This window comes from Aotus nancymaae, unplaced genomic scaffold, assembly GCF_030222135.1.
Source record: "Aotus nancymaae isolate 86718 unplaced genomic scaffold, 86718_ANA_hifiasm-v0.15.2.pri h1tg000053l, whole genome shotgun sequence".
Lineage (NCBI taxonomy): Eukaryota > Metazoa > Chordata > Mammalia > Primates > Aotidae > Aotus > Aotus nancymaae.
The window spans coordinates 20438766-20455576 of NW_026988467.1; the positions used below are offsets into that span (position 1 = coordinate 20438766).

Here is a 16811-nt window from a genome sequence, read left to right on the forward strand (position 1 = left end):
TCCGGCGAGGAGGCCGCGCCAGTGACAGCGATGGCGGCGGAGTCGGCGCTCCAAGTTGTGGAGAAGCTGCAGGCGCGCCTGGCCGCGAACCCGGACCCTAAGAAGGTGAGCGACGGAGCGGCGTGGAGCGGGGCGGGCGTTGGATCGGTGCGGGCCCTGTAACGGTCGCGGGCCCGGGCGCGGCGGGGTTCGGGGGCTGGGACCCTGAGCCAGGCCCCGCGGGGCTGGGGTCATGAAGTTCGCGGCCATTGGCCGCTGCCCGCGCGCTGGGACCCCGTACGTCAGGCGTCGGGACGCGGGGCCCCGGCCGCTCCCCCTCTCTCCTGGGCCCGGGACGGGGGGCGCGCCCGGTGCTCACACCGCGTGCCCTGCGCTCCCTCCCGGAGGCGCTCCCGTAGCTTCCCGAGCCAGCTGTTTCCTGCGGGAGAGCGCGCCCGGGTTGGGAGGGCGCTGGCCGCTGCCTCGCTGACCGCCCGGTGCCCGTGCTGGTGCCCGGCTCCCCGCAGAGCGGCGCGGACTCCCCAGCGGGTGCGTGTTGGCCGGGGGGAGGAGACGGGGCGCCCGAACGCCGCGGAGCCTGGGCTGGCGGTGTGGTCCGCGCCTCTCGGAGCCGCGGTTACTGCTCGCCGGCTGGCTATCGGTGGACCTTTCGTTTTCTCATTGAATCCCTTTCAAAACAAAATAAAGCTTCACGTCACCTCGGCGTACTCCTGAAAACTTAGGTTGGAACTGAAGAAGAGGCGGGGGTCCGGGGGTGGAAGTCGCAGCTAGGTTTCCTTTTGGTCATTAATAGGAAGGTAAGAGCTGCCGTTTCTCGTTGTTCGAGTGATGGGCAACCATTTTTAATTGTAGTTAACTAGTTTTTGTTGTTTGTTGTACTGACCGAACATTAAGTTAAACGCGTTCTTGTACCTTTCCATCTTTCTGTCACCCACTTCTCCATGGTCTCAAGGACAGCGTTTGGTGGCTGTCAGGGTTTTTTTTTTTTTTGGACTGAGTTGCTCTGTCGCCCAGGTTGGAGTGCAGTGGCGCGATCTCGGCTCATGCTGCCTCCGCCTCCCAGGTTCAAGCGATTCTCTGCCTCAGCCTCCCGAGAAGCCGGGATTACAGGCGCCCACCACCACGCCCAGCTAATTTTTTGTATTTTTAGTAGAGACGGGGTTTCACCATCTTGGCCAGGCTGGTTTTGAACTCGGCTGTCAGGATTTTTTAAGTGGAAATATATCAATGAAAGCACTTATGTGTTAGGCATTCTCTGTCATCATTCTGGCCGCGGCGGGCAGTTCTAGGAGTTGGAGCTCTGTCCTGGTGGAAAAGGAAGTCGTGGAGGGAGCGCCAGGGCCGTGGCGGAACTGCTCTGCTGAGCCTCTTCCTCACCTGCTGCTTCCTAGGACTAACCTGAAAGGCTAAGGTACCAGGCTCGAAGTCAGTACTCAGAAGATACCAATTGTCTTTCTTTGGGTTTTTTTTTTTCTTGAAGAGCCACTTTCTCTTTACCTTGTTCTAGCCTGTTGGAGGTAGGATTTCTCCAGTTCCAAAGGCTGTACGCAGCCTCTCACTATCAGAACACTTTTTTTTTTTTTAATTTCATTTTAGGTTTTGGGTTACATGTGAAGAACATTCAAGATTGTTGCATAGGTACACACATGGCAGCGTGATTTGCTGCCTTCCTCCCCTTCACCTATATCTGGCATTTCTCCCCATGCTCTCTCTCCCCAACTCCCCACCCGCCTCCCCTATTTCCCCCCTACAGACCCCAGTGTGTGACGCTCCCCTCCCTGTGTCCGTGTGTTTACATTGTTCAACACTCGCCTATGAGTGAGAACATGCGGTGTTTGATTTTCTGTTCTTGTGTCAGTTTGCTGAGAATGATGGTTTCCAGGTTAATCCATGTCCCCACAAAGGACACGAATCCATCGTTTTCGATGGCTGCATAATATTCCATGGTGTATATGTGCCACATTTTCCCTGTCCAGTCTATCATCAATGGGCATTTGGGTTGGTTCCAGGTCTATCAGAACACTTTTTAACGCTCCTCGTTCATACCTAGCTTGAAGATTCACTTCTTCGGGAAGCCATTTTAGTTACAAGTCTGGGAAAACTTAAATGCTTTCAATTGTGCCATATTTTCTGTTGCAGCTTCAGTACCTAGTGGTCAGGCTTATTTACCAGTTTCTTTTTACAGTAACCCTTTGTGGACATGTAATAAATGGTCATTATTTTTTAGTACTAGTTGGTTTTTCTAAACACTGTAAGAGCTGTGACTGACGTTTGATACCTTAAAGCAATGCCATGTAATAACTACCCCCCATTTGTTCTTTATTTCTGTCAGATAAAAATGTTCTAGGCTGGGCACGGTGGCTCACACCAGTAATCCCTGTATTTTGGGAGCCCGAGGCAGGCGGATCACCTGGTCAAGAGATGGAGACCATCCTGGCCAACATGGTGAAACCCTGTCTGTACTAAAAATACAGAAATTAGCTGGGTCTGGTGGCGAGCGCCTGTAGCTGGGACTCCAGCTACTTAGAGGCTGAAGCAGGAGAATTGCTTGAACCCGGGAGGTGGAGGTTTCGGTGAGCCGAGATGGTGTCACTGCACTCCAGCCTGGCAACAGAGCAAGACTCTCTCTCTCAAAAAAAAAAAAAAAAAGTTCTGGGCCAGGCACGGTGGCTCATGCCTGTAATCCCAGCACTTTGGGAGGCCAAAGTGGGTGGACCATGAGGTCAGGAGTTCGAGACCAGCCTGGCCAAGATGTTGAAACCCCATCTCTACTAAAAATACAAAAATTAGCTAGGCGCAGTGGCATGCGCCTGTAATCCCAGCTACTCAGGAGGCTGAGGCAAGAGAATCGCTTGAACCTGGGAGGCGGAGGTTGCAGTGAGCTGAGATCGCGCCATTGCACTCCAGCCTGGGTGACAGAGTGAGACTCCGTCTCAAAAAAAAAAAAAAGTTATATGTAGTATCTACAGTCTTTTTTTTTTTAAACTAGAATTTAGATTTGGAAGTAGTTTTTCTATTCGTAAATTTGCATGGAAAATAAAATTAGGAATTAGTTCAACCTAGTTGAACTATTAATTAATTAATTTTTTTTTTTATTTTGAGGATTTGGGCTCACTCTTTCTAGATAGAAAATCACCCTGGACTTCTGGCATTGCATTTTGAAGTGAGCATTATAAAGATGAGAAAATGTTGGGAGATCATTTTTGCAAAGGGCATAATAGTCAGCATTCGGAAATGAGCTAACTGCAGAGGGAAAATTGCAAGCTGGCATGCTGGCATTGTTCCTCTCAACCTCCTGGTAACCTAACAAGCTCCTACAGGTTGTATGTGAAACTGCAAGATGATTATATAGCACTGTCGAATTTGCAGCCAGATCTTGCTTTCAAACCATTATTAGCCAAGGGTTTGATTCCACACCTATGTTCGTGGATTTTCTGGTATTAGACATTGCTGTAACTCTGTTTTCACTTTTTCATCTGTCATATTGGCTCACTTGAGGGAGATGGTATTAGCAGGTTAGGGCCACTTGGTTTCTGTTTTTATGTTTCATAGTTCATGGCTGATAAAAGTTACCTACCGCGAGTGCGGTGGCTAAAGCCTGTAATCCCAGCACTTTAGGAGACCAAGGCGGATTACCTGAGATCAGAAGTTCGAGACCAGCCTGGCCAACAGGGTGAAATCCCTTCTCTAGTAAAAAAATACAAAAATTAGCTGGGTGTGGTGGCACATGCCTATAATCCCAGCTACTCAGGAGGCTGAGGCAGGAGAATCGCTTGAACCTGGGAGGCAGAGGTTGCGGTGAGCCGAAATTGTGCCGTCGTACCCAGCGTGGGTAACGAGAGCAAAACTCCATTTAAAAAAAAAAAAAAAGTTGGCTGGGTGCAGTGGGTCACACCTGTAATCACAGCACTTTGGGAGGCCGAGGTGAACGGATCATCTGAGGTCAAGAGTTGGAGACCAACTTGGCCAATGTGGTGAAACCCTGTCTCTACTAAAAATACAAAAATTAGCTAGGTGTGGTGGCGGGCACCTGTAATCCCAGCTACTCAGAAGGCTGAGGCAGGAGAATCACTTGAACCCAGGAGGTGGAGGTTGCAGTGAGCCAAGATGGCACCATTACACTCCAGCCTGGATGACAAGAGCGAAACTCTGTCTCCCGCAACCCCCCCAAAAAGTTACCTGTCCTGTTACATTTTGACTGTGAAAACTACCAAGAACAGTTTGATGGCAGATGACATTAATTTTTTTTTTTTTTTTTTTGAGATGGAGTTTTGCTCTTTTGTCCAAGCTGGAGTGCAGTGATGCAATCTTGGCTCACTACAACCTCTGCCTTCCGGTTTCAAGCAATTTTCCTGCCTCTGCCTCCCGAGTAGCTGGGATTACAGGCGCCCGTCACCATACCTGGCTAATTTTTTGTATTTTTAGTAGAGATGGGGTTTCATTATTTTGGCCAGGTTGTTCTCAAACTCCTGACCTCATGATCCACCCACCTCGGCCTCCCAGAGTGCTAGGATTATAGGCATGAGCCCACTGTGCCCAGCCCATTAAAAATATTTTTTGCTTTTTGGGTTGAAGGAGTGTGCAGGGGACAACTGAGATGCCTAAACATGCACCGTGCAAATAAATGTTTGATATTTCTCAATTGCCTGTTACCACTTCTTACAAGCTACACAGTTGGTACCTTGTTTGACAACAGCAAGTTTGCATCCACCTGAGGATGCCCAGTGTGCCTTTGCCTTGTTATTGCTTTGTTCGTTCTTGAAATTTACTGAAAATGGAGTTGTGAAGTCCTTTTTTCTCTTGTGTTAGACTAAATGAGTCTGAAAATCTTGAGGGTTTTATTTAGTTTTATCTGCTTTTAAGTCACCCCTATTAACCCAAAGTAAAGCAGAAAGACAGCATTTGTTCTTCCAGTTAGTGCTAGGCTTTGGTATAAAGACACCCACAATGACTTCCAGCCCTATCCTCATAGGTTGGCTTTGTAGAGGTCCTGGGACACCTTTGTCCCCTTGGTGACCTCCTTTACTTTGTGGGTTCTGAACTGTCTAATGACATCACAGGAGGAATTTTTCTGCTTTGATGCAAGTGTGCTAAGAAGTATATGAGGTGCCGCTCTATTTTCTTTTCCTAAGACAGTGTTCTGACGGCAGATGCTCCTCCTGGCTTTGCATACCGTAGTAGACACATTTGACTTTCCAGCTTGTTAAGCAAGTTACCTAACCTGATTAGGCTCACTTGCAGTATCTGTAAAATGGGGAGAATGAGATCCACTTTATAAAGTTGGTTAGTGGGGATGAAATGAGGTAACACATGTAAGAACTTAGTGTAGTAGGTGACACACAACAACAGATGGTACATGAATGTTCCCAGCCTACCCCTTCCAGGGAATGGCATTAGGAGAGAACCACTTGTTTTTGACCTTTTCAGCGATTCAAAATTTTCCTTTAAGTGAAGGAATTGGCATTAGTCTTTGCACCCATAGTTTGGGTGGCAAGAAACACAATTTTTCCTGAGTTGGATGATGGTGATGATAGGATTTGAAGTGGAGGATAATTTTTCACTCAGCTATGAAGGTAAAACTCCCTAGATACGCCACTTGGCCTCTTACTTGATCTCAAACAAGATTATGATCCAGTTGCTCTGCCTAGTTACCGTCTTAAGTCATGAGTGAAGTAGAATGACCAGAAAAACAGACTTGTTATTTCACCTAATAGCAATCCGGTATACTAATTATAGCCTGGGCCACATGTGGTGAAAGAGCAGATCTTGTTAGCTAATATTTAAATGTAAAGGTAGCCGCAGTTATCTATTTTAAACTACTTACACTTTGAAGAACTCCTTGTATGCTAAGTATGTTTAGATACACATAGACATTTCCTAGAGAAAGGTGTGGCCAGTCATGACTTTTGCTAGAAATAAAGCAAGTAGGAATTGGCTGACTGATATTTGGGTGACGATCAAGGGCAGAACGTTGAAAGCTGTCAGTTGATGAATGAAATGATAAGTATTTAGTGAGCTTTCATAGTGTTCTAGACACTATGACTAAAGACTGCACATGGTTTGTCTCAGTGAATCCTCATAGTTTGTGAAGTAGAGACAAGACCAAGTTCCTATTTTGCAGATGAAGTAACCGAAGTTTGGGGGAGGTTTCTCACTCAAGATCACCCATCAAGAAGTTACAAAGCCAGACTGTGAAGCCTGTAGCCTGTTTCTGACTCCAGAACTCCATCTTTTTTTATCTTTTTTTTTTTTTTTGAGGTGGAGTTTCACTCTTGTTTCCCAGGCTGGAGTGCAATGGTGCAATCTTGGCTCACCGCAACCTCCATCTCCCAGGTTCAAGCGATTCTCCTGCCTCAGCCTCCTGAGTAGCTGGGATTACAGACATTCGCCACCATGCCCAGCTAATTTTGTATTTTTAGTAGAGACAGGGTTTCTCCATGTTGGTCAGGCTGGTCTCCAACTCCCGACCTCAGGTGATATGTCCGCCTTGGCCTCCCAAAGTGCTGGGATTATAGGTGTGAGCCACTGTGTCCAGCCCAGAACTCCCATCATTTTTTTTTTTTTTTGAGACAGAATCTTGCTCTGTCTCCAGGCACCAGGCTGGAGTGCAGTGGCACAATCTCGGCTCACTGCAATCTCCGCCTCCTGGGTTCAAGCAATTCTCCTGCCTCAACCTCCCGAGTAGCTGGGACTACAGGCACGCTCCACCACGCCCAGCTAATTTTTGTATTTTTTAGTAGAGACGGAGTTTCACCATGTTGGCCAGGATGGTCTCGATCTCTTGACCTCGTGATCCGCCCGCCTTGGCCTCCCAAAGTGCTGGGATTACAGGCGTGAACCACTGCGCCCAGCCCAGAACTCCATCTTAACAGCTCTGCTATACTGATTTTGACCTAGTTTTAGGGACTATAGGAAGGAAATGTGGTCAAACCCAGATCAGTTTTCTAATCTACCCAGGCATTTTGTGTCCGCTGTTAACCATTACCATCAAAGCTCTGATTCTGGCAATTCGAAATTGCTCTTGGCTTTCCACTTATATAGAAGAAAATGATTCTGTTAAACACTGTGGCCCTTCTGGAAACATGATGGTCTTTTCCTGTAGAGGCCTTTTCTTCCTTTACTTTCCTCTGTGCCAGGTCCATGGGTAATTCTCCTAAAATTGTTACCTTTCCCATAAATTCTGTCAACTAGGGCAAAAATGATAGTTGTTGATGGCTTTTATCAGAGTTGGTAAGTTTTGATTCTATTCTCTACATCTTATTTCCCCTTGGTGTAGCACAGTGGTTGAAGGCAGGGAATCTAAAGCCACAGACCTGAGTTAATCTTGCCCCACTTGCATCTTGGGACAAGTAACATAACTTTTATGAGCCTATTTTCATACTTGTAAAATAGGGATATTACTTATTACTGTAAATAGGGATAATAGTTATACTCATTACTGTAAATGCTTAGCACTGAGCACTTAATCAGATATTATTTGTTGCAGTGAATATGACTATTGAAACTAATGTTTTCTTCTCTGCAGCTACTGAAATATTTGAAGAAACTCTCCACCCTGCCTATTACAGTAGACATTCTTGCGGTAAGAACTGTGTGACTTTAAATATTATATAACGATATCCCATCCCCTTCTCACTGGAGAGTGTGTAGAGTAAGGTTACAAGTATGGGCTTTGGAAGTGAAAGACACCAAACACAAAAGGCCACGTATCGTCTGATTTTATTTATATGAAATGTCCAGAATAGGCAAATCCATAGACAGAAAGTAGATCAGTGGTTGCCAGGGACTAGGAGAATTGGGAGGAACAGGATTTCTTTTTAGGGTAATAGAAATATTCTGGAATTAGATAGTTATAATGGTTACACAATATTATGGAATGTTCTGGAAACCACTTTCCAGTTAAAATTGTGAATATTGTTATGTGACTTCTATTTCAAAATTAGAATTAAAAGAACATTGACTTTGGCATCAGCTAGTCCAAGATTCAAATCTGAGTTCTGAGACTTTAGCTGTTCCTATGTGAAAAGGGCCTGATTCCTGCATCAAAGAGCTATTGTATTCCTTCAGTGCCACCTGGAAAATTAAAGGAAAAAAAAAAGTTATTGTAAAGACTGATTCAGAAATGTATGCAAAGCTCTTATCTTAGTGCCTAACACCTGCCCTAATCACTCTTGTTATTAAAGTTCTACAAGTGTTTTTCCTTCTCTGAACTTGGTAGCTCTACTACTTTGTGTCATTAGAGATTTGGGGCATAGGCACAAAGTAATTTAGTGTTACGATTTGCAGGGTATGTTTTAGGAAGGAAGTATTACTTGTTGAGTCTCTCAAAGTAGGAGGCCTTATTTCTTTAGAAAAACATTAGTCTAGTTCCAGATCTCTCTAACAATTACTTTGTCAAATTTGCAGGAGACTGGGGTTGGGAAAACAGTAAATAGCTTGCGAAAACATGAGCATGTTGGAAGCTTTGCCAGGGACCTAGTGGCTCAGTGGAAGAAGCTAGTTCCTGTGGAACGGTAAGAACATTTCTCTTTAGGTTTCTTCAATTTCATGGTTAAATTGGGTACTCGAAGTATTTACAGATAGAAAAGCTTTTCTTTATTGTTTCTCTTTTGCCTTCTTACACTATTAAATAATATATAGTTAAACTATAAAAATAATTCATAATCATTGTAGAATATTAGAAAATATTAAAAATAGAAACCAAAATTTCCTATTTCTATCATGCAAAGACAAACATTATGAACATCTTGGTATGTTTTCTTTCTAACCGCTCCTTAAATGGCATTTTTGTAGTTGTGAACTAGATCATTAGCAGCCCTCATTTTATTTAACAAATTAAAATGTTTTTAAAGATCCCCATGTTTTAAAAAACCTTCACATTTTCCTGTATATGAGATATTTGATCTTCTTTACATCTTGTAGTTAAACTCACCATTCTCATTTAGGTTTACCCGTTTTTGTTTTTTTTTTGAGACGGAGTTTCGCTCTTGTTACCCAGGCTGCAGTGCAATGGCGCGATCTCGGCTCACCGCAACCTCCGCCTCCTGGGTTCAGGCAATTCTCCTGCCTCAGCCTCCTGAGTAGCTGGGATTACAGGCACGCGCCACCATGCCCAGCTAATTTTTTGTATTAGTAGAGACGGGGTTTCACCATGTTGACCAGGATGGTCTCAATCTCTTGACCTCGTGATCCACCCGCCTCGGCCTCCCAAGGTTTACCCGGTTTTAAGACTTGAGTATCTTTAAGTATAACCCACTTACCTTGTTGTTTCTAACTCTGCATCTGCACTTCTGTGAGTTCAGGTTCTGTGACTTTGTCTCTCAACAAGCAAGATTTAGACCTACTCTGTTTGCTTTTTCTTTTCTTTTAGAAACACTGAGGCTGACGAACAGGACTTTGAGAAGAGCAATTCCCGAAAGCGCCCTCGAGATGTCCTGCAGAAGGAGGAGGAGATGGAGGGGGACTACCAAGAAACCTGGAAAGCCTCGGGGAGCCAATCCTATAGCCCTGATCACAGACAGAAGAAACACAGGAAACTCTCAGAGCTCGAGAGACCTCACAAAGTGTCTCACAGTCATGAGAGGAGAGATGACAGAAAGAGGTGTCACAGAATGTCACCAACTTACTCTTCAGACCCTGAGTCTTCTGATTACGGCCATGTTCAGTCCCCTCCATCTTGTACCAGTCCTCATCAGATGTATGTGGACCACTATAGATCCCTGGAGGAGGACCAGGAGCCCATTGTTTCATACCAGAAGCCTGGGAAAGGCCACAGCAATGCCTTTCAGGACAGACTGGGGGCCAGCCAAGAACGACACCTGGGTGAACCCCACGGGAAAGGGGTTGTGAGTCAAAACAAGGAGCACAAATCCCACAAGGACAAACGCCCTGTGGATGCCAAGAGTGATGAGAAGGCCTCTGTGGTGAGCAGAGAGAAATCACACAAGGCCCTCTCCAAAGAGGAGAACCGAAGGCCACCCTCGGGGGACAGTGCACGGGAGAAACCGCCCTCTAGTGGCATAAAGAAAGAGAAGGACAGAGAAGGCAGCAGCCTGAAGAAGAGGTCTTTGCCCCCCTTGGAAGCTGCTTCAGACGACCACCTGAAAAAGCCAAAGCACAGAGACCCAGAGAAAGCCAGATCGGACAAAAGCAAGCAAGGTCTGGACAGCTTCGATGCAGGAAAAGGAGCAGGGGACCTGTTGCCGAAGGTCAAAGAGAAGGGCTCTAACAACCTAAAGACTCAAGAAGGGAAAGCAAAGACTAACTCGGATAGAAAGTCACTGGGCTCCCTCCCTAAAGTTGAGGAGACAGATATGGAGGATGAGTTTGAGCAGCCCACCATGTCTTTTGAATCCTACCTCAGCTATGACCAGCCCCGGAAGAAAAAGAAAAAGATTGTGAAAACTTCAGCCACAGCACTTGGAGAAAAAGGACTTAAAAAAAATGACTCTAAAAGCACTAGTAAAAACTTGGACTCAGTTCAGAAATTACCCAAGGTGAACAAAATGAAGTCAGAGAAGGTGCAGGTGGCTGGAACCGATTCAGCCAAGCAGAGAAAGGTAACCCCTTCAGCCCCTTATTGGCTGCCCACCCAGAGCACCAGGCCCTGCAGAGCTCAGAGGATCACCCTGTCATTGTTTTCTTTAGCTTGCTTTTAGGGGACCCGTTGAATTTCAGTTTGCAGTAATTTCTTCTGGGCTTCACTGGTTGTCAGGGTAGATTGTACCCCAAATAAGAATCTCCAGCATTATTCTGTTGTGATGGGCCCATCTGTATTTATTTCCTGACTGAGGTGTTGTCAGACATGGCTGTGGCCCCCCGCAGCCTGGATCTTCCTGTGCAGGATGTCCAGTGAATGCTCCTGAGAATAGCCTATAGGAAAGGGAGCTGTGCTCGTACTCACTCTCTCCCTCCCCGGGGTCTGTCCCCTGCAGGTGCCTGATGTGTTGCCAGTGTTGCCAGACCTCCCGTTACCTGCAATACAGGCCAATTACCGTCCACTGCCTTCCCTTGAGCTGATATCCTCCTTCCAGCCAAAGCGAAAAGGTAATTTTCTCTAATCTTCTTTTTCGTAATGGAAAAAAGATTTAAAAATTCATTCAAGGCAGGGTGCAGTGGCTCACAGCTATAATTCCAGCACTTTGGGAGGCTGAGGCAGGAGGATTGCTTGTGGCCAAGAATTCTAAACTGGCCGGGCGCTGTGGCTCATGCCTATAATCTCAGCACTTTGGGAGGCCGAGGTAGGCAGATCACCTGAAATAGGAAGTTCGAGACTAGCCTGGCCAACACGGTGAAACCCCATCTCTACTAAAAATACAAAAATCAGCCGGGCATGGTGCCGCATGCCTAGAGTCCCAGCTACCTGGGAGGCTGAGGAAGGGGAATCGCTTGAACCTGGGAGCCGGCAGTTGCAATGAGTCATTGCACTCTAGCCTGATCAACAAGAGCCAAACGCCATTTCAAAAAAAAAAAAAAGTTTTGAAATAGGGTCTCACTCAGCCTCAGCCTCCTGAGTAACTGGGACTACAGGCGCATGCCAGCACGCCTGGGTAATTTTTGTATTTTTGTATTTTTAGTAGAGATGGGGTTTCACCATGTTGGCCAGGCTAATCTCAATCTCCTGACCTCGTGATCTGCCCGCCTTGCTTGGCCTCCCAAATTGCTGGGATTATGGGAGAGAGCCACTGCGCCTGGCCAAAAAAAAAAAAAAAAAGAGTTCTAAACCACCCTAGTCAACACAGCAAGATGCCATGTCTACAAAAGAAATAGCCAGGCATGGTGGCACATATCTGTGGTCCAAGCCACTCAGTAGGCTGAGGTGGGAGGATCACTTGAGCCCAGGAATTCAAGGCTGCAGTGAGCTATGATTGTATCACTGCACTCTAGCTTGGGTGACAGAGCAAGACTGTTTCAAAACAAACAAAAAACTACTATCACTATACCATCAGATTTTTGGTATATTTCCTAAGTGCATATACTTTGAAGTTTGATGGCTTGTGTTTGAATGCGAGCTCTGGTTTCTAAAAGTTATATGACTTGAGAAATATCTTAATTTCTTTGGACCTTAGTTGTATATTGGGTAAATGGGAGTTATAATGGTATCTGCCTTATAGGGCTCAGTTTAGTGAATTCAAAAGTGATACCTTTTAGCTCTGGGCTTATCACATAGTAATTGTTCAGTAAATTGATGCTGCTGTTAGCAGCCCTTTATTCTGTTTGTTACCTATGACTTTTGTCTGAAAGAAAAAATGTCTAATTTTCATAGCAAAAGAACTAGAAGCCACATAAGTGTCCATCAGCAGGAAGCTAACAGATAAATCATGGTTCATCCACACAATGGCATCCTATGCCACAGTGAAAAAAAAAAAGTAGAACGTCTTTATGCACTGACATGGAATGATCTCTAAGATTCATATGTTATTGATTAATTGGCTTAAAAGGAATAAGAGACATTTGCTTTTTTTGTTTTGTTTTGTTTTTTTGAGATAGAGTCTCCCTCTGTTGCCCAGGCTGGAGTGCAGTAGCTCCATCTTGGCTCACTGAAGCCTCTGCCTCCTAGGTTCAAGCAGTTATCTTGCCTCAGCCTCCTGAGTAGCTGGGACTACAGGCGACTGCCACCACACCTGACTAATTATTGTATTTTTAGGAGAGATGGGGTTTTGCTATGTTGGCCAGGCTGGTCTTGAACTCTTGACCTCAGATGATCCACCGGCCTCCCAAGGTGCTGGGATTACAGGAGCTTATTTTTAAAGTCTCTGGAAGTATCTACAAGAAACTAGCATTGATTACCATTGGGAAGGGGAAGTGGGAGGCTGAGGTGGGTAGAAGGAGAGTTTTCACTGGATCACTTAGGGCTTTTTGTAATTTTTCTGTTGGGTTTTTCTTGCCCTATAGCATTCTCTTCACCCCAGGAAGAAGAAGAAGCTGGATTTACTGGGCGCAGAATGAATTCCAAGATGCAGGTGTATTCTGGTTCCAAGTGTGCCTATCTCCCTAAAATGATGACCTTGCACCAGCAATGCATCCGAGTACTAAAAAACAACATCGATTGTAAGTCACACGCTTCTTTCTAGCTCTCAAGCACATTGTAGCATTTGGATCTTATCACTGGGTGGCTTGGCTGCTATTCAGTGCCTTCACCTTTGATTTCTCTGCAGCAATCTTTGAAGTGGGAGGAGTCCCATACTCTGTTCTTGAACCCGTTTTGGAGAGGTGTACACCTGATCAGCTGTATCGCATAGAGGAATACAACCACGTGAGTATTCTGTTTGGGTGGGAAGAGGGCAGTCTTCTCGCTTGTGCCTCCAGAAATTTGTGACTGCCTATGGCTGAAGGGCAGACCAGTAGTCACAGCACTGTTCTGGGTATATGTGGTTTGCCACTGGGCCTTTAAACAAGCATGTTATTAGCACTTGCTCCTGGCATCTTAAGTGGGCCTTTTGGGCTAGGATCAGGGTGGGATTCAAAGGGAGAAGAAAAACACTTTTAGTACCTCCCTTGAGCTTGCCTCATCATAAAGGTCAAGGGAGAATTCTGGCAGCAGAGCAGCTGGGACTCAGGGTGGGGATAGTACTCTTTGTGTTGACACTCTGACATCTGGTAGTAGGCTGGATGTCTCTTAAGAGACATCAAGATCTATCCAGAAATCCTCTTTATGATGTGGATATATGCATTTGATTGCATCAGCTGTCTCTAATTCTGAGAGTTCTATAACCTAATGCCTTTTTCTTGGCGGTGGGGGAAGACGGGGTCTACCTCTTGCCTAGACACTACTGTACAGTAGCCTGATCATGGCTCACTGCATCCTTGAACTCCTAGGCTCAAGTGATCCTCCCAAGTAGCTGGGACTGCTAGCACATACCACCACACCTGGTTAATATTTTTATTTTTTGGAGAGATGGACTCTCAAACTCCTGGCCTCAAGTGATCCTCTCATCTTGGCCTCCTGAAGTGCTGGAATTGCAAGCATGAGCCACCGCATCCGGCCAATAACTTAACATCCTTCCCAGGTTGTTTCCTTCCCATCACAGCATAGTGTTGGGAAGCACATTTAACTTGATCCCAGTTCTACCCTTTGCTCATTTTCTAAAGGAAAAAGACTGAGCTTATACTAGTTTTTGTGTTGTCTTCTGTCACAGCTACCAAAAGCAACTAGCATAGTGCCTCACACTTAGCATTTTTAAAATTTAGTGAGTTATTTTTTTCCTAGAATTGTGGTATTTTAACATACTACTACTATGAAGACTGCTAAGAGTGGTGGCTCACACCTGTAATCTTAGCACTTTGGGAGGCCAAGGCAGGTGGATCACCTGAGGTCAGAAGTTCAAGACCAGCCTGGCCAACATGGCAAAACCCCATCTCTACTAAAAAAAAAGTTAGCTGGGCATGGGGCACACGCCTGTAATCCCAGCTACTGGGGAGGCTGAGGAAGGAAAATCACTTGAACCTGGGAGGTGGAGGTTGCAGTGAGCTGAGATTGCCCCACTGCACTCCAGCCTGCACTGTGGGAGCCAGACTCCATCTTAGAAAAAAAAAAATACTACTATGAAGACCAAAAAGTCATTAGGAAACTGGTCATTCCTAGGTAATTAAAGAAAGATATGGGGCCGGGTGCAGTGACATGCCTATAATCCCAGCACTTTGAGAGGCCAAGATGGGCAGATCACCCGAGATCAGGAGTTCGAGACCAACCTGGCCAATATGGCAAAACCCCGTCTCTACTAAAAGTATAAAAAATTAGCTGGGTGTGGTGGTACATGTCTGTAGTCCTGACCACTCAGGAGGCTGAGGCATGAAAATCGCTGAAACCCAGGAGGCAAGGGTTGCAGTGAGCTGAAATTGCACCACTGCACTCCAGCCTAGGTGACAGAGCAAGGCTGTGTCTCAAAAAAAAAAAAAAAAAAAAAAAGATATGGAAAAGTGCTTGTACATAAATGATGTCCTGGTTCTGGTTTCAGGTATTAATTGAAGAAACAGATCAATTATGGAAAGTTCATTGTCACCGAGACTTTAAGGAAGAAAGACCTGAAGAGTATGAGTCGTGGCGAGAGATGTACCTGCGGCTTCAGGATGCCCGAGAGCAGCGGCTACGAGTATTAACAAAGAATATTCAATCTGCTCATGCTAATAAGCCCAAAGGTAACAGAGACGGGAGAGCTGGGGAAGAGCCGGCGGGATGAGTGTTCTGGTCAGTAGCAGGGTCTTGGTGGCCCTGGCTGGTGTAGGACTGCTGGCCCTACATCAGGTGGCAGGGTGGGTGTTTCTTCTGCCACAGCCCATGATACCCTACAGTGGGGTTTCAGGGCAGTGGATTATTTAATTAATAGTAGCATCTCTGCTCAAGAAGGCAGATGTTGATCTCCATAATTCCACAGGCCGACAAGCAAAGATGGCTTTTGTCAACTCTGTGGCCAAGCCACCTCGTGATGTCCGGAGGAGGCAGGAAAAGTTTGGAACTGGAGGAGCAGCTGTCCCTGAGAAAATCAAGTAAGATCTCTGTTCCTACCTGGCTTTTGTGTGCTATCAACCTTTAGAGGTAGCCATAGTGGCAGGAAGCAACTGGCTTTTGGTGAAAGCAAGGCAGTGCAGATTGTGGGCTCTGGAGGCAGACCTCATCAGCTCAGCACTTGACCTCCCTGAGCCTCCACTTCTTGGACTGCAGTGCAAGGTGGATAATTACTCCTGCCCTAGGGAAGTCAAGATTAAATGGAGAGCAAAGCCTGGCTTATAGGAAACCTTCCCTTATGCTTCTCCTTTCCCCCATTTAAACAAAAAACACATTTCTGCAGTAATTGTTATTTTGTCTGAGCCACATTATCATTTTCAAAATACAGCTTTACACCAAAACAGTGAAAGGTTACTTGAGATTATCATTTATTCTGAAGTGATAATGCAGACATCTCTGAGCCATCAACAGAATCCAGGGCGCTAGGGTCTACTGGTCAAAGCCACAGACACGGTGAGTCCTCACACAGGCCAACTTCAGGCTGTTCGTGCTCAGGGCAGATTTCTTGTGCTCATGGCTAACCAGCATTGTCCTGTGTTGCAGGATTAAGCCAGCCCCATACCCCACAGGAAGCAGCCATGTTTCCGCCAGCAGCAACAGCTTTAACCCCAGCCCTGAGGAGCCGGCCTATGATGGCCCAAGCACCAGCAGTGCCCACTTGACACCAGTGGTCAGCAGCACTGTTTCCTATGATCCTAGGAAACCCACTGTGAAGAGTAAGTAACTTGGAGTTCCTGCTCAAATATTGTTTCAGAACTAGTTTTTTTAACTCTGAATGTCATTGTTCACTGTATTCCAGTTTGTGTACTGCATGTTGCATGTGCATGATGCCTTGCACATAGCTGGGCTGAATGTCAGTCCCTCCTTCCCCCTGCTTTGTCCATAGTGCGACTATATTTTTTCTAAATAATTATAGTGAGACCTTGCCTGTATCCCAGCACTTTGGCAGGCTGGGGAAGGAGGATCCCTTGAACCCAGGGGTTCAAGATCATCTGGGCAATGTAATGAGGCCCTCTCTCTATAAAAAATTAATTGGGCACAATGGCACATACCTGTAGTCCCAACTACTCAGGAGACTCAGTTGGGAGGATCACTTGAGCCTGGGAGGTCAAGGCTGCAGTCACCCAAGATTGTACCACTGCACTCTAGCCTAGGTAACAGTGAGACCCTGTCTCTAAAAAAAAAAAAAAAAAAAAACAAGTGAAAATGGAAAATAATAATCTGGCCAGGCATGATCCCTGTCTCTATTAAAAATACAAAAATTAGCCCAGCATGGTGGCATGTATCTATAATCTCAGCTACTTGG

General features: G+C 45.8%; 1 protein-coding gene and 1 long non-coding RNA gene across 3 annotated transcripts in view; one reads left to right on the forward strand and one right to left on the reverse strand.

Moving 5' to 3' along the window:
- The window catches only part of ELOA (elongin A), a 21472-nt gene continuing 4661 nt past the window's right edge, over positions 1-16811 (forward strand). The window contains exons 1-10 of the mRNA XM_064363450.1: positions 1-105; positions 7526-7582; positions 8407-8513; positions 9371-10559; positions 10935-11046; positions 12895-13050; positions 13158-13255; positions 14958-15138; positions 15375-15486; positions 16049-16221. Of these exons, the coding sequence (XP_064219520.1) occupies positions 31-105; positions 7526-7582; positions 8407-8513; positions 9371-10559; positions 10935-11046; positions 12895-13050; positions 13158-13255; positions 14958-15138; positions 15375-15486; positions 16049-16221 (2260 nt within the window). The 5' untranslated portion in view covers positions 1-30. The remainder of the gene's footprint in view (positions 106-7525; positions 7583-8406; positions 8514-9370; positions 10560-10934; positions 11047-12894; positions 13051-13157; positions 13256-14957; positions 15139-15374; positions 15487-16048; positions 16222-16811) is intronic.
- Positions 7702-16811, reverse strand: part of LOC105708440 (uncharacterized) — a 26003-nt gene continuing 16893 nt past the window's right edge. For both annotated transcript variants that reach the window (XR_001105305.2, XR_001105304.3), the window contains exon 3: positions 7702-8073. This is a non-coding gene — a long non-coding RNA (uncharacterized LOC105708440). The remainder of the gene's footprint in view (positions 8074-16811) is intronic.